This window comes from Vulpes lagopus, chromosome 10 (genome assembly GCF_018345385.1).
Source record: "Vulpes lagopus strain Blue_001 chromosome 10, ASM1834538v1, whole genome shotgun sequence".
NCBI classification, from domain to species: domain Eukaryota; kingdom Metazoa; phylum Chordata; class Mammalia; order Carnivora; family Canidae; genus Vulpes; species Vulpes lagopus.
The window spans coordinates 70,904,204-70,930,381 of NC_054833.1; the positions used below are offsets into that span (position 1 = coordinate 70,904,204).

Genomic DNA, 26,178 nt, shown 5'->3' on the forward strand with positions numbered 1-26,178 from the left:
AGATCAGACCAATCCCAAGGAAATACAAACAATTTAAAAAACATATTATGAGCAGCTATACACCAATAAATTAGGCAATCTAGAAGAAATGGATGCATTTCTGGAAAACCACAAACTACCAAAACTGGAACTGGAAGAAACAGAAAACCTGAACAGGCCAATAACCAGGGAGGAAATTGAAGCAGTTATCAAAAACCTCCCAAGACACAAAAGTACAGGGCCAGATGGCTTCCCAGGGGAATTCTATCAAATGTTTAAAGAAGAAACCATACCTATTCCACTAAAGCTGTTCAGAAAGATAGAAAGAGATGGATACTTCCAAACTCGTTCTATGAGGCCAGCATCACCTTAATTCCAAAACCAGACAAAGACCCCACCAAAAAGGAGAATTATAGACCAATATCCCTGATGAACACAGATGCAAAAATTCTCAACAAGATATTAGCCAATAGGATCCAACAGTACAGTAAGAAGATCATTCACCATGACCAAGTGGGATTTATCCCCCGGATGCAAGGCTGGTTCAGCACTCATAAAGCAATCAATGTGATAGATCATATCAACAAGAGAAAAAACAAGAACCATATGATCCTCTCAATAGATGCAGAGAAAGCATTTGACAAAATATAGCATCCATTCCTGATCAAAACTCTTGAGAGTGTAGGGATAGAGGGAGCATTCCTCAGCATCTTCAAAGCCATGTATGAAAACCCCATAGCAAATATCATTCTCAATGGGGAAATACTGGGAGCCTTTCCCCTAAGATCAGGAACAAGACAGGGATGTCCACTCTCACCACTGCTATTCAGCATAGTACTAGAAGTCCTAGCCTCAGCAATCAGGCAACAAAAAGAAATATAAGGCATTCAAATTGGCAAAGAAGAAGTCATCTCTCCTTCTTTGTAGATGACATGATACTGTACTTAGAAAACCCAAGACTCCACCCCAAGATTGCTAGAACTCATACAGCAATTCAGCAGCGTGGCAGGGTACAAAATCAATGCCCAGAAATCAGTAGCATTTCTATACACTAACAATGAGACTGAAGAAAGAGAAGTTACGGAGTCAATCCCATTTACAATTGCACCCAAAAGCATAAGATACCTAGGAATAAACCTAACCAAAGAGGTAAAGGATCTATACCCTAAAAACTACAGAACACTTCTGAAAGAAATTGAGGAAGACACAAAGAGATGAAAAACATTCCATGCTCATGGATTGAAAGAATTAATATTGTGAAAATATCAATGCTACCCAGGGCAATTTACACATTCAGTGGAATCCCTATAAAAATACCATGGACTTTCTTCAGAGAGTTGGAACAAATCATCTTAAGATTTGCGTGGAATCAGAAAAGACCCTGAACATCCAGGGGAATACTGAAAAAGAAAACCAGAGCCAGGGGCATCACAATGCTGGATTTCAGGTTGTACTACAAAGCTGTGGTCATCAAGACAGTGTGGTACTGGCACAAAAACAAACACAGAGATCAATGGAAAAGAATAGAGAACCCAGAAATGGGCCCTCAACTCTCTGTTTACTAATATTCGACAAAGCAGGAAGGACTATCCACTGGGAAAAGGACAGTCTCTTCAATAAGTGGTGCTGGGAAAATTGGACAGCCACGTGCAGAAGAATGAAACTAGACCATTGTGTTATACCATACACAAAAATAAACTCAAAATGGATGAAAGATCTAAATGTGAGACAGGCATCCATCAAAATCCTAAAGAACACAGGCAACACCCTTTTTGAACTTGGCCACAGCAACTTCTTACAAAATACATCTATGAAGATAAGGGAAACAAAAGCAAAAAATGAATTATTGGGACTTAATCAAGTTAAAAAGCTTCTGCACAGCACAGGAAACAGTCAACAAAACTCAAAGAAAGACAACCTACAGAATGGGAGAAGATATTTGCAAATGACCTATCAGATAAAGGGCTAGTATCCAAGATCTATAAAGAACTTATTAAACTCAACAGCAAAGAAACAAACAATCCAATCATGAAATGGGCAAAAGACATGAACAGAAATCTCACAGAGGAAGACATAGACATGGCCAACAAGCACATGAGAAAATGCTCTGCATCACTGGCCATCAAGGAAATACAAATCAAAACCACAATGAGATACCACCTCACACCAGTGAGAATGGGGAAAATTAACAAGACAGGAAACAACAAATGTTGGAGAGGATGTGGAGAAAGGGGAACTCTCTTGCACTGTTGGTGGGAGTGGAAACTGGTACAGCCACTCTGGAAAACTGTGTGGAGGTTCCTCAAAGAGTTAAAAATAGATCTGCCCTACGACCCAGACATTGCACTGCTGGGGATTTACCCCAAAGATACAGATGCAATCAAAAGCCAATACATCTGCACCCCAATGTTTCTAGCAGCAATGTCCACAATAACCAAACCTTGCAGGGAGCCTCGGTGTCCATCAAAAGATGAATGGATAAAGAAGCTGTATCTATGTATACAGTGGAATATTAGCCATTAGAAACGATGAATACCCACCATTTGCTTTGCGTGAATGGAGCTGGAGAGTATTACGCTGAGTGAAGTAAGTCAATAGGAGAAGGACAAACATTATATGGTTTCACTCATATGGGGAATATAAAAAATAGTGAAACAATCAAGTCCCACGTTGGGCTCCCTGCATGGAGCCTGCTTCTCCCTCTGCCTGTGTCTCTGCCTCTCTCTCTCTCTCTCTCTCTCTCTCTGTGTGTGTGTGTGTGTGTGTGTGTGTGTCTCATGAATAAATAAATAAAATCTTTTTAAGAAATAGTGAAAGGGATTATAGGGAAGGTAGAGAAAATGAGTAGGAAAAATCAGAGAGGGTGACAGAACATGAGAGACTCCTAACTCTGGGAAACGAACGAAGGGTAGTGGAAGGGAGGTGGGTGGGGGAACAGGGTGACTGGGTGATGTGCACTGAGGTGGGCACTTGGCAGGATGAGCACAGGGTGTTATACTATATGTTGGCAAATCGAACTCCAATAAAAAATATACATATAAAAAAAGAATTTTTGATGTTGTTTTGTTTTGTTTTGTTTTCATAGATTTCTTGGGATTTTCTGCACAGACAATCATGTCATCTGAAAATAAAATTGTTTTATTTCTTCCTTTCCAAACTGTTTACCTTCATTCCTTTTTTGTTGTTGTTTTGTATTGTTTTTTTGTCTTATCGTACTCGCTAGGATTTCTAGTACAGTTTTGAATAAGACTGGTCAGATAGGACATTCTTATTTGGTCCTGACCTTAGACAGAAAGCATCTAGCTTCTTACTATAAAATATGTTAGCAATAGGCTGAAATCTTCGAGATGAGGATGTTTCCCTTTATTTCCAGTTTACTACACGTTTTTACCATGAATGAGTATTAGATATTGCCAAATGCTTTTCCTGCATCAAATGAGAAGAATGCATGATTGTTCTTCTCTGTTGGTGTGATAGCTTGCACTGATTTACTTTCAAATGGTAAACCAGTGTTGCATATCTGGAATAAATCCCAATTTACTTATTTCTTAGTATATGTTGCACAATTTTATTTGCTAATTTTTTTTGAGGATTTCTGTATCTCTGTTCAAAGGAGATACTAGTCTGTAATTTTACATTCTTTTTTTTTAAGATTTTTTATTTATTTACTCATGAGAGACACAGAGAGAAAGGCAAAGACACAGGCAGAAGGAGATGTAGGCTCCCTAAAGGGAACCTGATGCAGGACTCTATCCTGGGACCCCGGGACTCCAGGGTCATCCCTTGAGCTGAAGGCAGAAGCTCAACTACTGAGCCTCCCAGGCATCCCTATAATTTTGCATTCTTATAATGTTTTTGGTTTAGTTATTAGGGAAATTCTGGCCTCATCGAATGAGTTCATTTTCTGGAATAGATTGTAGAGATTTGGTATCATTTCTTCCTTCAATGTCTGGCAAAATTCATCAATAAAACCATTTAGGCCTGGAGCTCTCTTTTTTAGTAGGTTATGAATGTTCTAATCAATGTTTTAATGAACATAGGCCTATTCATGTTATTTATTTTCCCTCAGTGCATTTTAGTACTTTGTGACTTTCAAGGAATTAGTCCATTTTATCTAAATTTTCAATATGTAGGAATAGAGTTATTCATGGTATTTATTATTCTTTCAATCTCCATGGGATTAATAGTGATGACCTCTCATTTCTAAAAGTGGTTATTTGTGTGTTTTCTTGCTGAAGAGAGGTTTATCAATGCATTTATTGATCTTTTCAAAGAACCATTTTTTTTTTTTTGTCCTTCTGATGTCCTCTATTGTTTTCCGGTTTTCAGTTGCATTGATTTCTGCCCTAATTTTTTTTTTAATTTTTTTTTCTGCCCTAATTTTTATTATTGATTTTCTTCTGCTTGCTTTAGTCTAAAATTGTTCCTTTTCTTTCTAGTTTCCTGTGACTGATTTTATCTCTTTATTCTTGTCAAATATATACAAATGCTATAAATTTCCCTCTAAACACTGCTTTTACTACATCCCACAAACTATGATAAATTATGTTTTTATTTTCACTTATTCAAAATATTTTTAATTTTCTCTTGAAATTTCTCTTTGATCTGTCTGATATTTAGAATTGTGTTATCTAATCTCCAAATTTTGGGGGTTTTTTTCCAGCTATCTACCTGTTACTGCTTTCTTGTTTAATTCCATTATGGTCTGAAAACATTCTTTGTATGACTTTTATTCTTTTAAATTTGTTAAAGTGTATGTTATAGCTCAGAGTCAATGCATGTTGATGAACATTCAACACAGCTTATGAAGAATGAGAATTCTGTTGTTGGATGGAATATTCTACAAAATTTTAATTAAATCAAGCTAATTGGTAGTACTGCTTAAGTCAAATATATCCGTAATGATTTTTCTGCTTGTTTGTTTTGTCATTTGCTGAAATGGTGATATTGATATTTATTGCCTTTTTTCTATTCGTGGCTTTTATTATTTGTTCTCCTCCCCTTTTTCTGCCTTCTCTGGTTTTAAATGAGCATTTTCTATGATTCTATGTTTCTCCTCTCTCTGCATATCAATTGTAATTATTTTTAATGTAGTAATTTCTATAGAGTTTTCAATATACATTTCAAAATAATCCAAATCTGCCTCACTGTGTAGGGCAGGTACTTTAAAACAAAATAGCCCCAATTACTCCCTCCTGTCCATTATGACATTTCTGTCATTTATTTCACTTATCCATATATAATCATCCCCCGACACATTCTTATTCCTCTCATGTTTTATATAGTTAAGATTGGTATAATAAAAAAAAGATTAGTATAAAACAATTAATGTTGGGGTACTTGGTTAGCTCAGTTGGTCAAGCCTCTGACTTCAGCTCAGGTCACGATCTTGGGGTCCTGGGATCAAGCCCTGCATCTGGCGACATGCTCAGCAGGGAGTCTGCTTCTCCCTCTCCCTCATCCCTCTCCCTGCTTATGCTCACACATGCTCTCTCTCTCTCCCACTCCCTCTCTCAAAATAAATAAATAAAATATTTTTAAAATTAATGTTATTTTATCTTCATTTATTTCTTCTCTTACACTCTTCCTTGTTTTATAGAGATCCAAGTTTATGCCCTATATTTTTCCCTCTCACCAAAGAACTATTATCATTTCTTTTGGGGCAGGAAGGTTGACAATAAATTCCCTTAGGCTTTGTTTGTATGAAAAAAATCCTAATTTCTTCTTCACTTCTGAAGGATAATTTTGCTGGTTATAGAATTCTAGGTTAGTGAAGGCTTTCTTTCAAAGTCTTAGACAATTTACTCCACTCTCTTCTTCTTTTCATAATTTTGTAACAAAGTTTGCTTCTTGCTTATCTTTGTTTCTCTATATACATTTTTTTCATTCTTTGGCTTCTTTCAAGATTTCATCTTTGTTTTGGGTTTTCAGTAGTTTGAATATGATATTGCCCAGGTATAGATTTTTGAGTATTTATCCTTCTTGACATTCTCTAACCTTCTTAAATCTATTATTGAGTATCTGTCATCAATTTTGGAAAATTCTCAATATTACTTACATATTTAAATCTCTTCCATTATCTCTCCACTTCTCATATTCCACTTCTCATATACTTATGTGACACCTCTGAAAATTCTCTCAGATTTTTGGATGTTCTGTTGTTTGTACGGTTTTGGTAGAGCTGTTTTATTGTTTTTATTTTTCTCTTTACATTTCAGTTTGCAAACTTTTTGTTTTCAAGCTCAGTAATTCTTACATCAGCCTTATCCACTCTACTAATTGGCTCATTTAAGGCATTCTCCATTTCTGTTATAGAGATTTTTATTTCCAGCATTTCTTTTTGATTTGTCTTAAAGTTTCCATTTCTCTGCTTTATACTATTGACCTCTTGATTGTTGTTTACTTTTTCCACTACAGCCCTTAATATACCCAACAGTCACATTTATTTATTTGTTTGTTTAGTTTTTAGAGAGGGGGATAGAGAAAGAGAAGGGCAGAGGGGCAGAGAGAGAGGAGAAAGAGAGAATCTTAAGAAGGTTCTATGCCCAGCACAGAGCCTGACACAGGGTTTGATCTCACTACCCTAAGATCGTGACCCAAGCTGAAATCAAGAGTTGGACATATAACCAACTGAGCCACCCAGGCACCCCTGTAACAGTCACTTTAAATCCCCTTTCTGATAATTCTAATATATGTGTCATATCTGAGTCTCATTCTGATTCTTGCATTGTGCCTTCAAATTGTTCTTTTCATGCTTTTAGCATATTTTGTAATTTTGTTCTTGTCATTAAAAGCCAAGCATGACATATCAGTTAATAGAAATTGACAAGCAGGCCTTTAATGTGAAGTTTGGTCTTGATCTGGTTAGGGTTTGGGCTGTGTTCCATGTTTGCTGTGACCATTAGTGCTAGAGACTTCCAATTCCTCTAGTGTCTTTCTTTTGGTTCCTTTATCTTCTATGAGCTTCCCTACAAACTCTTCCTTAGGTAAAGTCTTTTTAAGCTGTAATTCACTTTTATTATCTTGAAGGAATGTTGCTGTGGTGGAAAGGGATTGGAGAGAAGAAGAATTACTCCATAATTTTTTGATTCTACACACATCACTCTTTTAGTGGAACTATGTCACAAGTGCTTCTTAGCTTTCTCCTCCCATACTTAAAACAGGCAGGCTAACGGGTCTGGGGTTGGAGAAAGTCCTCCCCCTAGGTGGGATGTGGTTCCAGTAAAGTAATTTCCCTTGAAGAATAGGATGTTTTGGAGAACAGTGTAGGCATATTTCACAGTGGTTACTTTTCCTCTCCCTGTGCCAGAGCCAAAAAGGGGCCTTTCAAAGTTCTTTACCGTGAGAAACAGTTGGGGTTACAGGAAGTAAAGCTCCCTAACAATGCAACCCCCATGAATTTCTCATTCTCTTAACAGTCCACAGCCTTCATACAAGGATTCCCTTGTAACTACCATTTAAGTTTCCACACTAATGTATGACTCTAGCAGGTTCTGCTCCAAGGAGGCAGATCTCAGCTGTGACTCTCTGGATTCTCTAACCCCCATTCAAAAAAATATATGAAACTAAGACTTGAGAGAAAAGCAAAGGAAATAACAAATCCAGAACTCAATGGCTTAAGAGTATATTAAATAACAAAGAGATCAACTAATAAAGAGAAAATTTAAAAAAATAATCCCAATATATACATACTAAAATATCAGATTTGTAATCTAAGTATTACAAACTCAGATGGTCTTTCATGAAAGGGACATGAAACAATAGCAGCATTAATGTCTCTTACAGAAAATAAGAAATATTATTACTCAAAGTCAAGAATATTCAGATTCTAAGACATGATGGTTATTATTATGTGTCCATTTGACTGGACTAAGGGATGCTGAGAAAGCTGGTAAAGCATATTTCTGGATGTGCCTATGAGGCTTTTTCTAGAAATGATTATCATTTGAATTGGGAGACTGAATAAAGGTCACTCTCACCAATGCAGGTGGCATTGTCCACACATTTGAGGGACTGAATAAAACAAAAAGGTAAAGGAAGGGCAAATTTGTTCCTTGCTTGGAACATCCATTTCCTTCTGCCCTTGGACATCAGTGCTTTTGGTTCTTAGGCCTTTAGATTGAAACTGGAACTTACACCATCACACCTCTTCCCCCCATTCTTGAACCTTTAGATTTCTACTGGAACTTATAACATCAATTCTCCTTTCCTCAGACCTTTGGACTTAGGCTGAATTATACTACTGGCTTTCCTTGTTCTCCAGCTTGTAGATGACATATTATGGGACTTTTTGGTCTCCATAATTGCCTGAGCCAATTCCTATAATAAATCTCATATATATCCTTTGGATATCCTTTTGCTTGTGTTTCTCTGGAGAATCCTAACCTAAGCAAAGACTGTCTTCGGAGCCTAAATCAAAGAAACGGGGCCACATTAGCTCTCTTGGAGCATAACCTTCAGTAATATGAAAAAAATCTTCTATTAAAAAATGCACTGAAGGAAATTTCACAGATGAAACAAATGTGGGATGAAGGAGTCTAAGAAATCCATTACATATAGCTATGAAGTGTTTCTGCTAATAGTGAACTAGATTATTTCAACTAACCCTTTGCTTTAAAAAGGTTAAGTATCTCTTTACCTCCTTAATATCACCAAAGTGACCAGTTAGTAAGGAAATGACAAGCCAAAATCTAAAGAGAAGTGTCTCACCAGAGCTATATGATAAACACCAATGCTGATTTGCCCTGAGGACATTTGTCACAGTGAATAAATGTGAACATTAGTTTGATGGCCTTGTGAGTCAAGAGGAACTGCAATCAAAGCTCAGACATGCCGTGGTGGGAAGTCCAAAAGGAAAGTCCTCCCAAATTAAACTAGGACTTCATAGGGGAATTTGCTCAGAGTCGATGTAAAAGAGAAAGGAAAAAAAAAACAAAAAACAAAACAGAAGAGCAGAGGGGGGAATGTCCTTAATAGGTTGTGACCATCAGCCTGGATGTTTGAAAAAACAAAAAAACAAAACTCAAATCACTCTAGAAATGTCCCAGTGACTCTATAAACCTGATAGAATCAAAGACAAATTCTCTGTAACTAAGCACACCTTCTTCTTTAAACTTTAGGCTTTAAACTTGCCTACATGATGAGATGACCACAGGTGTTATACTATATGTTGGCAAACTGAATTTAAATAAAATAAGCAAATAAATAAAAAAATAAATTTGCCTACAAATAATGTTTCAATGACAATGAGCAGCACACAATAAAAAAACAAATTAAGCACATTTCATGAATCTAATGCTGAGGGAAAGAAAGCCAGACCCAAATAAGTATGTATTGTGCCGTGTCATTTATATGAAGACAAAACATTATTGATCATTGTTGTTAGAAGTTAGTGACTAGAAAAAAGCTGACTTGTGGGGTGCTAGTAAAATTCAGTGTCTTGATTTGGGTGCTAATTATGTGGTTGTGTTGAGTTTTATCAAGGTGTACCCTTATGTATATCATTTCTGTATGTGGGTATACTTTAATAAAAAGGTTTTTTTTTTAAGTATGAAAAAGAACCATCAGAAAATAGCAATACCAGAAAAAAGATCTATGGAAATTTCACATACCTAAATGAGCAAAGAGGCAAAATAATTATTTTTACTATATTCCAATAAATTTTTAAATGTTTGAAAATATCTGCAATATGGTAAGCAGCCTTTAAATTGATCTTTTTTTTTTCTTTAAATTGATCTTCAGTGATGCCCACCCACTTGTGTTCCTGCCCTTGTACAATCCCTCCCCTGGTGTATGGACTAGACCTAATGAATATAATATGTAAAAGTGATGAGATGCCATGATTAAGCTGTAAAAGTATTTTGACTTCTATCTAACCCTCTATTGGTCTGTCACTCTCTCTCAAAGTGCTTGCTCTAGAAAAAGTAAATTGCCATGTCATGAGTAACCCTAGGGAGAGGTGCACGTGGCAAGAAACTGATCTTTCTATATACTGGGCACCACCCTTCATTTGCACTCACTCAAAGTTCTTCATTTGCTTTAAAAAGACAGCCCTATACCTATGGCACATTTACCACACCAACCAGAAGCTCAAGATCAGTTTCACCCAGTTGTAACTGGGTGTTATAGCCTAGAGATCTTTTTCAGTCTAGATCAGGAGTCACCAAACTGACTGGCGGGCCAAATCTAGCCCACTACCTGTACGTGTAAATAAAATGTTACTGGGACGTGGCTACTTTTATTCATTATGCATTATCTATGGCAATTTTCACACTACCACAGCAGGGTTGAATCATTGTGACAGAGACTCAAAGCCCACAAAGCCAAACATATTTATTATCTGGCCTTTCACAGAAAGTTTGCTCACTATTAGTTTAGACGAGATTGATTCCATATTCTCAGTGCTCTAAGTGGTCAGTATAATTCTTTCTCTCATATGGTCATAGGCTGTATCTCTTACATTCGTGAACTTGTATCAAGTTGATGGCAATAATGATAGGTGGAACTCTACTTCCTCACTTCTAATCAAATGTCTTTCAATCAGATTCCTCAGCCAGCAATTTTATCAGTCTGCAACTACCAATATTCCAGTGACAGCATTTTTAAGGAATATATATAAATGCTTTCAGTTATTTATATTTAAAACTAAATTTAGAGTCAATGACTGATATTTTCTCATATACTAAAAAGTATCCAGGTAATTGAAATGAAATCCATGTTATGACTGAACTACTAATATGTAGTATTACCGATTACACAACATAAACTCTCTGGATAATAGCTAAATCCTCCATTTCAATCTAAACTACAGGACACCCAGCATGAGGCCACTAATAGTTGAGACATGGTTTACTAGTTTTCAAAAGCCTTCGCTGGATAATGTTCAAGAGGAGAGAAACTAACATTTGTTGGTAACCTAATGTGCTTTTTACTAAGATAGGTACCTTATAGAGATTACCATATTTAATCATCACAATAGCCTATGAGGTATTATTACTGTCTCTGTACAGATTAATATACTCAATAGAGAGAGAGAGAAACATGTCCCAAATGTCAGTTGGGATTTGCGACTTCTTTGTGAAGGACAATTAAACAACTCTCAAGGTGTCCCTGAAATAAATAAACTCAAAATTTGCAAGATACATTTTATCCAGATTGTTATTCTAAAAAGTACATCATCAACACCTGCCAAAACCAGACCCCGCTGTGCTGGTCATCACCTCTTTAGCTGCTGGTTTGTGAGGAATTTACTTCTGGGAAAAGAGTCTGGGATGATGGAAAGGGCAATCAGAGAACTCAGGAAAGCATACATTTACCAACTGGTATGAAAGCATTTCAATATTGTAACAACTGGTACAACTGTACCAGAGCCAATTTGCTGAAAAATAAATCTGTGGAATTCTTTACAACTCCAAATCTGCAATTCTGCAGAAGCATAACCAAGATGAATTACATACAGAAGCTATGCAATTGAGTAAGCAATCTGGGAGTGATATGCCCATTTTAGTTCTCAATGATTGGCTATGACTATTCGAATGTTAATTCAGTTCAACAGAAGATGGTAAATCAGTGCTTCTCAAATTTTTAACCCATTCTCCCGACAATGTGTTATCACGCTTCTCTATCACATACACACTGTCTGATGAACCATTTCATGCCAATAACTGGGATAGCTATAGTCTCAGTGATCTAATTCTGAGTGTATTTGAGAAGCAACAACTAAAAAAATGCCCTGCATTATTCAATGGATATATATTGAGCTACTCATCAGCACTGCAGAGTTCAGCATGTGGAAAGGGTACCATAAAAATCAGATTTTAATGACTGAATATGTTTAGTCCTTCTACTTAATAAATGATTTAAACAAAAGGTGCACCATAATTTTACAATCTAAAACTACACAAAATATAAAGGAAATATCTTTCATTTTAATGATAAAACTTCATGTTATGTAAGCAGGCTATTCTTGGAAAATATTTGAGAATTGCATAGAGAAAAAAATAAAATGCTAATTATTAAATATATGATAAAACACACATTTGAAGCAGCATCAGGGCACAGTTTTAACCACAATTATAAGATTATATGTACTTGATTAACTTCTCAACCCTAGATTTAAAAAGCCTCTTTTTACAAATACAGATTTTGCAAAAACAATCCAAGCATCTCTCATGATATAATTTTCATTCCTTTTTTTATTTATAATGAAAAATTTATTTCATACATAATCACAAACTGAGATTAGTAAAGTGGTATTATAACAAAAAGAAGCTATGAATAATTATATGTCGAGCAGTGCAATAAGAATATCTCCTGTCATATATACATACATAATTCCTTTAGGTACTCTGACACAATTGTGCTTTTCTAAATGGAAACATATTGATGCACACCAAATAGTTTTAAAAACAGCAGATCATAGGCAGTAATTTTGTTTTCCCTTGACATTAATAAAAATGTATTTCATTCCTCCCTCAATAGGCTCCTTCCAATCTTAACAAGTTGAAAATATTTCCACTGTTGAAAAGGCCTCACCTTACTACCCCAAAGAAAACAAATTCTCAAAATGTCAATAGCCTTAGTTATTCCATAAACAACTAACATTTTAGTAACAGGAAATTATGTTGGAATAATCAGAAAATAAAATTTAGACTTGAATTTAATTGCAAGACTACTCACCACTCCTGGCTTACAGTTGTAATAGCGATGCTTGGAAGTGTCATCAAAGGCAGCGTAGTGGGTCTGGAAATGCCATCTCCCTCAGGAGTCCTTGCTCTCTCACTCTGTCTTTGGGCCAGTGGTGGTAGCTGTAAGTTTCCTGAGCAACACCTTCTCCCTCTCCAGAGGTCAATCCCAAGTGTGTTACTAGAAGAACTATAGGATTTACTCAAGCTACATTCCAAATAATCTTTAACATTCTGGAGGGACCACAGAGAAAGAAAAAAGAAAAAAAAAGAAAATGAAATTCAAATGTTTAAAATGATGTACAGTGGAGTGAAATAAGAATCCAAATGATCAAGTCATCAGTCATAAAGTCCTGATCTCACAATCAGAATCTAACACTGACAAAACCTTGAGAGAAAACAAGAAGTGGGCAGGGTGGCTAAGTCTCAACTTTTGGATTAAACATATCAGTTGCATATTCTTGGTTAGTTTTAGGATCCCAGTTATAGGCTACTAATGATAGCATGTGAGTTAGAGAATTTTCTATCTTCTTTCTCTTTCTTTCTTCTCTTCCTTTTTTTTTTAACTTGCTAAAATGAAAGCTTATAATTGAACATATATTTTGGAAATCATTGTTACCATTCTGCAACATGGGGAAAAACTGTATTAGCTAAGGCATATACTCTCTTGTTCAGTGTTTTAAAACAAAAATATTTTCTATCTTAGGACAGAAAGATGTTGATAATTATGGATAACTGACTACCTGTTCCCATAAAAGACCTCCTCAGAGTTGAAGGGTTGAAGTTTCTTTCCCTCTCTCTCTCTCTCTCTTTTTGTTGTTGGTAAAATTCTATAAGAGCTCAGAAAAAGAAGAGCACACTTTATCCAACCCTGAACTGAACTGCATGTGTTCAGTACATACCCTAATGCTGACATGAATGAACTACTTGTTAGAAGATAAAGACATTGTTTTATGACCACTGATAAGAGTTATTCATTCTTCCTGTATCTCTTAGTGACTGTGGTTCCTGGAACTGCTGGGAGAGGGAGCCCCAAATGAGCCACTGCCTATGTACCATTCATACCAGTTCAAAGACAGAAAATGTCATAGCATGGCAAATACCCATGGATAGCAACTTGGAGCTAAAAAAATTTAACTGTCACCCTCTACTCTTATCTTAATATGGAATAATGGAAGTCCTGTCACCAGACCAAGGTGCTTCACCTGAAAGTCATTCTGTGGCCCTAAAAAGACAGGGCCTTCCTGCTAGCCTTTCAGAATAGATTTAGAAGAATCTGGGAATAGACCTCCAGAGGTTTAAACAACAGAAGTTCTCTATCGCCCACTCCACGCATTCCTATCCTAGTTTATACAAGAACAATTCAAGTTTCAAGGTCTACCTGGGTTCATGCAACAAATATTTGTTGCCCATCTATTATAGTTTTGCACTGTGCTATTTAAGAAGGATACAACAACAAAAGAAAGCATAGTATTTATGCTCAAAGAAACCTCTATTCTAGTGATTATGCTTCTCTGATCCACACAAGACATTTTGATGAAGGAAATTTGGGTATGAATAGGTCTGACAATTTTCAGGGGCCCCACTCTTTTTACATGAAATGGGATACCATCACATTAATAAAACAGAATACACAAAGTCTTGCTGAAGAGATTCAAAAACAATTAAGAGCCAGAATTCATGACTATAAGTCAGACTGTTCTAAATATTCATATAAAGAAAGTACTGGTTATCTGGAAAGCAAGTCATGAGTATATACTTTACCTATGCAAGAGACTTTGTACCAGAAAACAGAAATAAGGATATCATTTAGCTAAACCACCAACCAGTATAGACTCCTTAATAAAGTTATAGGATATTTTTCTCTTTTAGAAAAATGAAGTATTATCAACTAGGTTTAATTGTCATAAATGAACTAAATGGGTACTTATTTGACATTTGCTGTTTGAAAAGTAACAAAGTCCCACCTACCACAAAATATCTCCCACACTGATTTGTCAACAGGCTTAAATTACAAATCCGAAGTCATTCTTTGAGTTAAAAGAACTTGTTTTAAAGATCCCAGTAGGGACGCCTGGGTGGCTAAGCCATTTGGTGCCTTCCTTCGGCCCAGGGCGTGATCCTGGAGTCCCAGGATCCAGTTCCAGAATAGAGTCCCACACTCCCTGCATGGAGCCTGCTTCTCCCTCTGCCTGTATCTCTGTCTCTCTCTCTGTGTCTCTCATGAATAAATAAATTTTAAAAAAGATCCCAGTTAATGTGAAAGTGCATTGTCACAAAAGAACACAATAGGGTGGCTTTTTAGAAATTAACTTAAATACTGGAAACATTAATATTATATTACAAATACTCATTAACCCATGTGGAGCTTTTCATAATTATCTCAAACTCTCTCATACTCATATCTGTACAGCATTCCCCCCAAATCACTAGCATCCTCAAGGAACAACCTAATTCAGTCAATTCTCAATTACTGAATTTGAGATCTTAGACTTATAGTCCAATTTTAACTAGCCTGATTCTGGCTGACTACCCACTCATCAGATTAAAGATCTGGGGAAAATGAACATTAATTTGAATGTTACTTCTAGAAATCGCAAATTTTAAAATGTATTATACTGCCCCAAATTCACCCAATATCTCTATAACCCCAAGGGAAATAACCCAGTTTGGGATTATCCTCATGCTCCTGGATAGCTATTTAAAAAATCAATATTTTTGCCAATATAACTCCAAAAGGTTATCACAAAAGAGAAGCTAGTGTGAAACCCTGCACCTAAGTGGGAAAACTCTGCAGGGAGGAAGGGAAGGGGATACCAGGGGTACTCTGTCCTAGCTCCAAATTAAAACTAATCCAAGTAGGACCACTTAAATGCACAGTTGAGGCATAGCAGTGCCTAAGTAGTTATGACTTTGTTGCCACTGCTGTTGTTTTATGTTACCTTGGTTAAGTATATCCCAGCCCTTTTTCGAGCTTGCTCCAACTATTGAATTCTGACTAAACTCCTGGTAAGGAAATGTGTTTGGATATTTCCAAGGACATCTAGTGTGCTTGGGTACAATTCAATCTGGACCATAAGACAGAGCTTTTCAAATCTTATAAAACTGGAAATGGAAATTATGGAAAGCATCAAGTGACACTAGGGTTCCTAGGAAGACTAAATATGTCATGAGGTTCGATGAGACAATAATAAAAGTAATTTTGCCTTTGAAAAACATAGTTTTATCATAGGCAATCGACATCTATTATGAGTAGTTTGCCCAGAGGTAAGTAATATATTTTACATATAAAATCGGTCCCTCTGTGTGTGTGTGTGTGTCTCCCATACACATATTTCCTGGTTCTTCTTTCTGACTCTCTTTAGCCATTTTCCCCTTTTCAACTCCTCCCCAAACCAGCAAGTCCCACCTCTTTAAGTTATCCTGTAATCCCTAGAGTTATGGGACACCTGGGTGGCTCAGTGGATGAGCATCTGCCTTTGGTTCAGGGTGTGATCCTGGAGTTCTGGGATGGAGTCCCACATCAGGCTCCCTGCATGGAGGCTGCTTCTCCCTCTGCCTATGTCTCTGCCTCTCTCTTTTTGTGTCTCTCATGAATGGATAAATAAAATTTTTAATAAACAAATAAATAATAAATCCCTAGAGTTATAATTAATTGCTGTGTTCAGTACCTGAATAGTACTAATTTACTACTGACTTCAGGGACTTAGCTCCCAGATGCAAAACTTAATACATACTGTTCCAATGTCATTCATCATATTAATTCTCCCATTAAAGGTATTTGTGTACAACAAATAACTGTATATAAACACAGTAGTCACAGTTATTCATAAGTCACAGCTTATTCTGACAGAGCTGAACACAGTGTCTTACATGCAGTAAAAGTCTTTGCAGAAGTCCTTCCCCTACCAGAAATATTTTTCTAGAAAGAAAGAAAGAAAGAAAAAAAGAAAGAAAGAGAGAGAGAGAGAAAGAAAGAAAGAAAGAAAGAAAGAAAGAAAGAAAGAAAGAAAGAAAGAAAGACTCTTCCCCCTGATTTTCAGAGGGCTCACTTCCTCACTGCCCATATGTCCTGTCTATATGTCATTTCCTCACATTATCCCTCCATAAACACTCTATATTCTTACCATTCAAGCATTCTTTGTCCACTGACCAACTTCATTTTTCTATATATATTTCATCATAGTTGTGGTTATTTTATAATTTTCTATTGATTTTTCCACCTCTTCTCTGGAATATAAGCTTCAAAGGGACATGAACACTGTGCTATTGAATTTCTAGAACCTAACCAGCATTTGGAATAACACAGGTGCTAAATTAATACTAAGTGAATATTTAAATCACTTAGTAAATGCTGAATTAAACTAAAGGGATATATGATCAAATCTTCCTGACTTAAGGGTGAAATATTACTTCAAGAGGGTAGCATATAAAATGTAAAATCTGCTAAATTGCTCTTGTTGTGAGGAAAGAGGTATTGTGTGTAACAATAAGTATGAGCTTTCACACTGTACTCAAAGAGTGGAGGTGCACTGTGAAAAGTTCCAGGTCGCCACTGTCCACTAGAAATAAAGTGCAAGCCACAAATGGAAGCCAAATGTATTAAATTAAATTTTAAAATTTCTAGTAGCCTCATTAAAAAAGTAAAAAAGAAATAGGTGAAATCACTTTTTTTTTAGTATAGTTGATGTGTTACATTATTTTAGGTATAGGGTAAAATTACTTTTAATAGTATATTGTAAACTAGCACATCCAAAATATTGTCATTTCAAAATGTAATCTATATCAAAAACTATTAATGGCACACTTTACATTCTTTTCTATTTGTACTATTATATAGTCACAATCCAAGATCTATTTTTACATATCTCCATTCACACTGGTGCTTAAGAGTCACATGAAGCTAGTACTACCATGTTGAACAGTGCAAATCTAGGTAACGATCACCCACTCTGATCGGCTTAATATTCTTTGAATGTGCTATTCTTTCTTGGATTTTCTTTCTTGTATGCAAAACCCCCATCTTTTGTATTTTGACTGTGGCAACCAATTGCCTCAAGGGAGGATTCAGATTATTACGGTAAGGATGCAATGAAAAAGACAGAATGGTTGTCCATCTTTTATAGACAGAATGCATTGCTTAGTTTTATTCTCCCCCCCCCAAAAAAAAAATTTGGAGCATGCACTCTACAGATAGTATTAAGAGAGAATCCCAAGCTTCTTTTATCTTAAGAAAAATTATTTATAAATTCCAGAAGTTTTCCTTTAGATGTCTGGAGCACAGCATGGAAATCTGAACATCGCTTTTTATCGTGTGTACTAAAACTTAGAATATGAGTTAAGGGAATTTCCCTTGTGGTCAGGGAACAGAGAAGGGGGAAATAAAGAAAGGAAATATTGTCATAGGTGATGATACTAGAACACTAATCTAGAGTAGAAATGACAAAGGGGTGCATTTTGCAGGGCAAGAGCCTCATAGCATAGCTAAGGCTTGTTCTGGACTTGTGGCTTCAAGATCTCACAAGCACTTACAGTAAGTGCTGAGGGATACAGTAAGAAGCTGAGAATTAGCCTCAGCTTGTTTGCTAAGAGATTTGCTTCAGCATGAGGCAAAGTGAACAGAAGTCTGTGGGGTGAGCAGACTGAGGGTAAGGGCTAGGGAGAAAGCAAAGCTTTTAAACAACCAGAGCCCCCCTGAGAGGTTAGTTGGAGTCCATGCAGTGGAGAAGAAGGTCAAACTCACAGTATACTAAGAAGGTATGCTGCTCACGGTGAGAGCAATCATTATCTGGTGCTCCTGTCACATGCCTAAGCAACACGACCAAGGACAGAGACTTGACAACCAAAGACCTGGGGGAATGAGCTGTTCCTCAACTCAGTAACAGGAGATGTGCATGGAAAAGAAGCAATACAGGATAAGGACAATACCACACATCTGTTACCACAATGTTAATAATTAGTGTTAAATCCCTTTGTCCAATGCCATGCAATTCAAGGGGAGAAGTTAGAACTGGGAAGAATCCCAAAAGATGGAGCATTTATTTACCCAAAAGACAGAATTTTATATAAACTGCCAAGTTCAAGTTCCTCCCAGCCCCTCCCCCATCTGTTGAACTAGGAGTTTAACAAGATGAGTTATTACAGAAATGAAAATTACTTCTTTTTCCGACCTCCCTCCCTTCCTTCTGCACATCAGATTAGTGGCATATGATTTTTGGCTCAATTACAAACAGAAACAGTAAAAACTGGACAATTAAAGACACACTAATAGGGGACGGGTCAATTGAAAACAAAGGAGAGAATTAATCTCAGTTGCTCAAGATGCAAAGTTATGAGATGAGGAGTTTACAGACCTTCAGATGACCTGGCACAGGGTTTCTAAAAGAATACATATATCTAAACACCTGGGGATCTTGCTAAAATATAGTCTGATTTGTTGGTCTAAGACATAGCTTAAGATTCTGTGTTTCTAATAAACACTTAGGGAATACTGCTGCTCTGAGGATCACACTTGAGTAACCAAGACCTACAGGATGTGTACATCACAAGCTTCTTAGGAGCAGTCGTCAAAGACCCCACCATAAGACGTGACTCTCAAGGATTAGCTGTCCCTAGGTAAAGACAGGGAAGGGAGTCATCAGGGAACTAATAAGGCAAGTAATGCAGAAAGAGGAGCTTCTAAGAGCCAGAATGTAGACATCCATCAGAGATTGGAGGTTTTGTGAATGAAACCATAAAACTCAACCTGAGACCATCTCCAAGCTGCAGAGAGGGCAGTGTTCCTGCTGTCTAAATTCCAGAATTCTGGATCCAGGTGTTGGTGATGCCTGGGTCACAGGAACAACTAGTGACAAAGTGATGGTGTTCAACAACCTTGCTTGCCCTTTGGATAAAATTATGGAGCAACTTCTTCACTGAGGAGACGAAACATGGGTGGAATCGAGCAACTCTGACTTTTGGAACTTACATCATCAGCTGTCACTGCCATCACACTCCTGCTTTTCTTCATTATAGAGGTGAAAGTATCCCCCTCTTAGGATGTCTGTTGTTCAGCACGTTTTGCTGACAATTTTTAAGACCTATGGGGGAGAAAAAAGAGACACATACACAAAAAAGAGTTCAGTTTCCTTAGTTGAATACAAACACATGGTTTATTTGTATTCTTCAGACTAATATTTGAATGGATACAATGTACATGTATAAGTAAATATGACAATTTCCCACACCAATTTTTCCATCTTATATGTGAGAAAAGAGGTTCACAAAATACAAAAATCCCAAGAAATCAGTGCAAAGCTTCTCAGGGGGAGAGAACAGAATAGAGGGCGACACTTAGGCTCCCAAGTAACGAATGATCATTAAGAATATTGAAATTATACATATTTGTGAAGAGCTTTATACTTTCTCATTCAATATTTCATTTAATCCCCATAACAGTCTGTGAGATTATTTCCATTTTTTTCCTAATGAGGAAATAAATGATCAGAAAAATAACTGGACCAAGATAACACAGTTAAAATATGGCAGATTTAGAATCTTTTTCTTTTTGGTGGATTTAGAATTTAAGGAACTCATAGCTTTGATATTATGGTCAAAAAAGAAAAAGAAGGAAAAACAAACCAATACAGAAAATATATATGGCCACAAAAACCTTAATTTCAAGTTGCCATCAGTTTAAATCTCCTATACATATGTGCATATATATATGTACATATATATATATGCACATATGAAATATTTATCACAGAAAATTTTAGTTAGAGAGAGCTAGAATTACCTGGTCTAAATCACAAACCTGGCCATTTTGAAAAAGAAGTGCTGCAATTCATGAAATTTGTTTTGTGTAGATAATTGGAAGCCACTGCAGAAATAAAGAACCTCAATAATGTTAATAACCTGGTTGTGCAACTCCAGAGAAAAACTAATCTCTTGTTTTTAAAACCCAGGGGTCCAAATTTAAAGTTTAGGCATTCAATAGTCTACAAGAGAATATAAAGAATTCTGTTTGCAGAATTGAACTGGAAAAGATATATTACCGAAATCACCGAATCCAAGAAGCATTAGTCCATATGGTGGTTTCTCACAATCTTGGTAAAAAAGGGGTCCTGCATCATGGCTGAGCTCAAGAAGCTTCTATGTTTCCTCACCCTGTACATTTAAACTCTCAATACATGCCTGATTTGAAATGTCTGCTTCTCGAACATGAAGATATATATAGATTAAGAGCGTGATGGAATTGTAGCTATGTGACTAGGAATACTAAGTAGTGGCATTGTACCATCACCCAGGAAACCAGGGTTGAATTTCGAACACATAATTTGACTATATTATGCAAAAGTTGGCAGCAGAACTGACAGGGTGGATAAGAGAGTGGGGTAGGGAGAAACTTTGCCTTTGTAAATGTTCTAGGGAAAGAATCCATCCCATAGGCTTTTCAGGGAGTTGATTTAATATACCAAGGAAAAGAATTTTTTCAGTATACACCAAGGAATGATTGAACTTTACTAAGGCTGACCAAACTGGAGTAGCCAGAATTTTAGAGCTTTTATTCAAAAGTTTCTTGACATCTAACAAAAGTAGGCAAATAACATTTTCTCACAAAGTGATCTCCAACCTTGAGTGCTTCCATAAGGTAGACTGAAAAAAAAAAGTTTATGCTCCTAAATTAAAAAAAAAAAAAGATTCAAAATTTAAGTTTTACATTCAAGATAAAGGATTAGATATTTCCAGTGATTATAATTTTGTAAAAATAAAAGTATGGAAAAATATGAAGAAGCTGTGTAAAATGGTAACAGTGAACATCATGTAAACGTTCTATGAGAGGCTTTTCTTTTTCTCTATGTTTCCTAAATTTTTTGTGATGTATTATTTAATGAACCAAAAGCTAATCTTATATATATTTTATTATATATTATAATTATTGTATATATGTTAATATGTTTTAGCATACATTATTTTATACTATATTATGTATAATATATTAATGTGTATATATACATACAATAAGGACCCACAAAATGCATAAGAATATTAACTTATTTTAAAGTTTTTTTATTTCTACAAAACTTAGTCTGCCATATATTTGGGGGACTACCTTTTTGTGAAGTAAATGATACCTACTTATCTTGGATGAAGAAACTAAGAACAGTGACAGGGTAGGATTTAAATCTTAGGCCACAGCTAGATGATAAATTATACGGTCTCTTAAATAACTATTAGGAAAGTTCCAAATGAATTTGAACAGTTAATAAAATATATGCAGCATTATGTCATACAATGGTGCAAACACATGTAAGTGGTAAGTTTGGCATCAGTACTATCAAGATGCGGGGTGCCTGGTTGATTCAATCGGTAAAGCATCCAACTATTGATTTTGACTCAGATCATGGTCTCAGCATCGTGAGATTGAGCCCCTCATCAGGCTCCATGCTTAGCATGAGATTCTCTCTTCCCCCTCCCTCAGTCCTCGCCACCCCCCTCTTTCTCAAATAAATAAATAAATAAAGGATTATCAAGATGCAAATGTTATGTGCAGTCAATTAAAAAAACAATAATTAGTAGAGTGTGGGTCTGGAAAGAAAATAAGAACACCAAAGTGATCTCTAACAAATGGCTTCATATACTAAATTAGTGGGAAAAATCTATGAGGCAAAAGTTTACTTTTTATCTTACATTCATTTTGCTTGGTAAGAACTATACTTAAAAATAGGATAAAACACTGCAACTAGAGTAGAAATTTCTAAGCTATCTTCAGCAAGGAGGGACAATGATAAAGTTTTCCCAGCAGAAATAAAGACTTTAACAATACCTTCTCAGGCTTACACAAAGTATGATGGGATTCAGATGAAGCTCAATGTATACTTAGGTTGCTTTCATATCTTGGCTATTACACATAATGCTGCAATAAATATGGGGTCCACTCAAAGACAAATGGATAAGGAAGATGTGGTATGCATAGACAATAGAAAAAGGGTGAGATCTTGCCACTTGTGACAACATGGGTAGACTTGGCGGGTATTACGCTAAGTGAGATAAGTCAGACCGAGAAAGACAAATGCCATTTGATTTCACTCATATGTGGAATCTAAAAAACAAGACAAATGAATAAGAAAACAAGCGAAAAGAAGATTCAGATTTATAAACACTGAGAACAAACCAATGGTTGCCAGAGGGAAGGAGGGTACAAGAATGGACAACACGGGTGAAGGGGAATGGGAGATATAAGATTTCAGTTATGGAATGAACAAGTTATGGGAATAAAAGGCACAGCATAGAGAAAATAGTCAATGATATTATAAAAGCATTATATGGTGACAGATGGTAGCTATACTTGTGATGAGACAGCATACATATACAGAAGCTGAATCACTACTGTACACCTGAAAATAATATCATATTGTGTGTCAACTACATTCAAATACAAAAAAGTATTTTAAAAAAATGCTCAAAGCAAATCTGGCCCCCAAGAACTTTAGGTCTAGTTTGGAAGGAAAAACTTACACATATTAAATATTTACTTGGTAGATCGTAGCTGCTCAAAAATATTTGTAAAATTAGTATATCAAAGAAAATAATTAAATACTGAAATCCTATGTGTAGATTCAACACTTCTTTGAAATGAAGTTGTTGGTGCTAGGTTTCAGGGAAGGCTTTGAGAAGGAAATGAGGTTTCTTTTTTAGCCTTAAATAATAAGTAGGATTTGTTTAGTGGAGATTATGAAGAATAACATGGTGTGCAAAAATATGGAATGGAATTTGATATACTAAGAGTATGATACATGCAGAAGGATGCTATGCTAAGGAAATTTATGACAAGCAGAAAGACAAAATGTTCCAGGGTAACATCAGTAGATCTTCTGGCAAGCAAGAGTACTTTTAAGAGGTCTAAGCCATGGAAATAAACTTATATTTTATGACATTTTGAGTGTGAGAGCTTACTGGATAAATTTATGTGCCTTTAACTGAGAGCATGTCCTGGCTAGGAAAAGCGGGATCTCAAGTTATAAGACAGATTTCCGAATGTTATATATTAAAAATATTTTTACTTTTATACTCAGAAATAAAACACAACATCTGTTATATAAAAGACAAAAAAGGGATAGGAGAGATATTTTCTGTATAGTCCTCATTTTCCAATAGAGATCCACCCCTCCATCTTTTCCATCCTGGACACAGTCCACGGGCTTTCTAGCCCTCTGGCTCCTGTTCAACCAAGGAGAAACAGAGGCAGTAGACGAGAGGGCAAGAGGATAGAGAGGTCCCTCTCTGCCGGCCATGGTGTAGCAATGGTTAAAGTCTTCTACTCTAGGTCACAGTCAGGCACCAGTCTTTGAAGGTCCCTAGGTTCCATTAACTAATGTCTTCACTTGACAATTCAGATGTAGGCTGTGCTGTTTCATCGTACCTTTCTGCTTATCTTCAACCTTGCCCACACCTTTTGTAAATAGTGCCTCATTAAATGGTACCTTTCTGTCACCCCTTTGAGAGCACAAACTATTTCCTGCTGGGATCCTGACTTACAACAGATTTGCTCCAAAAACTTTACAAAGCCAGATGGCAATTTTGAAATATCCCTGCTCAGTGCCTAGTACAGTGACAGACACAAAGCAAGCTCTCAACAAATAATTGCTCAAAGAATGAATGAATAAATGCAGTTGGGAGTTTTAAAATGGTTTCATGGCTTTTAGAAAAGAAGGTCAGGCATTATCTCAAGTTGCTATTGTAAGGCAGAAACAGTTTTATGTCTTCACTCTTTTTTTTTGTTTTTTTTTTATTTATTATTTATTATAGTCACAGAGAGAGAGAGAGAGAGAGGCAGAGACACAGGCAGAGGGAGAAGCAGGCTCCATGCACCGGGAGCCCGACGTGGGATTGGATCCGGGGTCTCCGGGATCGCGCCCTGGGCCAAAGGCAGGCGCCAAACCGCTGTGCCACCCAGGGGATCCCTGTCTTCACTCTTTGATGGCAATAGTGATTCTATTTGGAAATTCTGAGAAAGGTTATAATGTGCTAATAGATTACTTTACAATATTATTATAATATATGATATATATATATATATATATATATATATATATATATATATATATATATATATATATATATATATATATATATATATATATATATATATATATATATATATATATATATATATATATATATATATATATATATATATATATATATATATATATATATATATATATATATATATATATATATATATATATATATATATATATATATATATATATATATATATATATATATATATATATATATATATATATATATATATATATATATATATATATATATATATATATATATATATATATATATATATATATATATATATATATATATATATATATATATATATATATATATATATATATATATATATATATATATATATATATATATATATATATATATATATATATATATATATATATATATATATATATATATATATATATATATATATATATATATATATATATATATATATATATATATATATATATATATATATATATAATGAATAACTGCAGTTGGGAGTTTTAAAATGGTTTCATGGCTTTTAGAAAAGAAGGTCAGGCATTATCTCAAGTTGCTATTGTAAGGCAGAAAACAGTTTTATGTCTTCACTCTTTTTTTTTGTTTTTTTTTTATTTATTATTTATTATAGTCACAGAGAGAGAGAGAGAGAGAGGCAGAGACACAGGCAGAGGGAGAAGCAGGCTCCATGCACCGGGAGCCCGACGTGGGATTGGATCCGGGGTCTCCGGGATCGCGCCCTGGGCCAAAGGCAGGCGCCAAACCGCTGTGCCACCCAGGGATCCCTGTCTTCACTCTTTGATGGCAATAGTGATTCTATTTGGAAATTCTGAGAAGGTTATAATGTGCTAAATATATATATAATATATGATATAATTGAATATATTATATTATGATATATAATATGTCATATATATAACTATATATATATACTGGACTATATATATGTGTGTGTGTATATATATATATATATATGAGAATAGGAGTTTACAAATCATTTTATTGTTGTTAGTGTCAGTTGTCTTTCATTTAGGCTAACAGAGATTGACAAGTTATGCCAGTTTAAGCACCATACATTTATGATTTGAAATATGCTTCATAAGAGCAGCCAACCAAAGGAGGTAGGCACATAATAGCGACAGGTGAGGAAATCACGTCTTGGAATAGCAATGAAATATGCTTAAAGTCACACCCTCTGCTGGTTCAGATCAGAATGTTCTGGTTCTAAAGCAAAGCCTCTTAACCTATCCCTATGCAGCTGATTGGGTCTTATTCACATCTTTTCAGGGTAGTAGTAAATGAAGTGATTTGTACTTCATTTTCTGATGTTGGAAATACAAGTTAAGTTAATCAGCTTTCTGGAACCATGCTCCCTAATCTTTTTACCTTTTAAAAAATACTGAAGTCTTTAAGTGATTCAAATTTAAGGCAAATATAGGCAAGAGAAGAG

At 35.6% G+C, this 26,178-nt stretch overlaps 1 protein-coding gene across 1 annotated transcript in view; it reads right to left on the reverse strand.

Moving 5' to 3' along the window:
- PDE4B (phosphodiesterase 4B) overlaps positions 1–19,741 on the reverse strand; it is a 432,607-nt gene extending 412,866 nt beyond the window's left edge. The window contains exons 1-2 of the mRNA XM_041771485.1: positions 19,630–19,741; positions 12,658–12,896 (exon numbers count right to left, since the gene is read on the reverse strand). Of these exons, the coding sequence (XP_041627419.1) occupies positions 12,658–12,896; positions 19,630–19,671 (281 nt within the window). The 5' untranslated portion in view covers positions 19,672–19,741. The remainder of the gene's footprint in view (positions 1–12,657; positions 12,897–19,629) is intronic.
- Between the last annotated feature and the right edge of the window lie 6,437 nt (positions 19,742–26,178).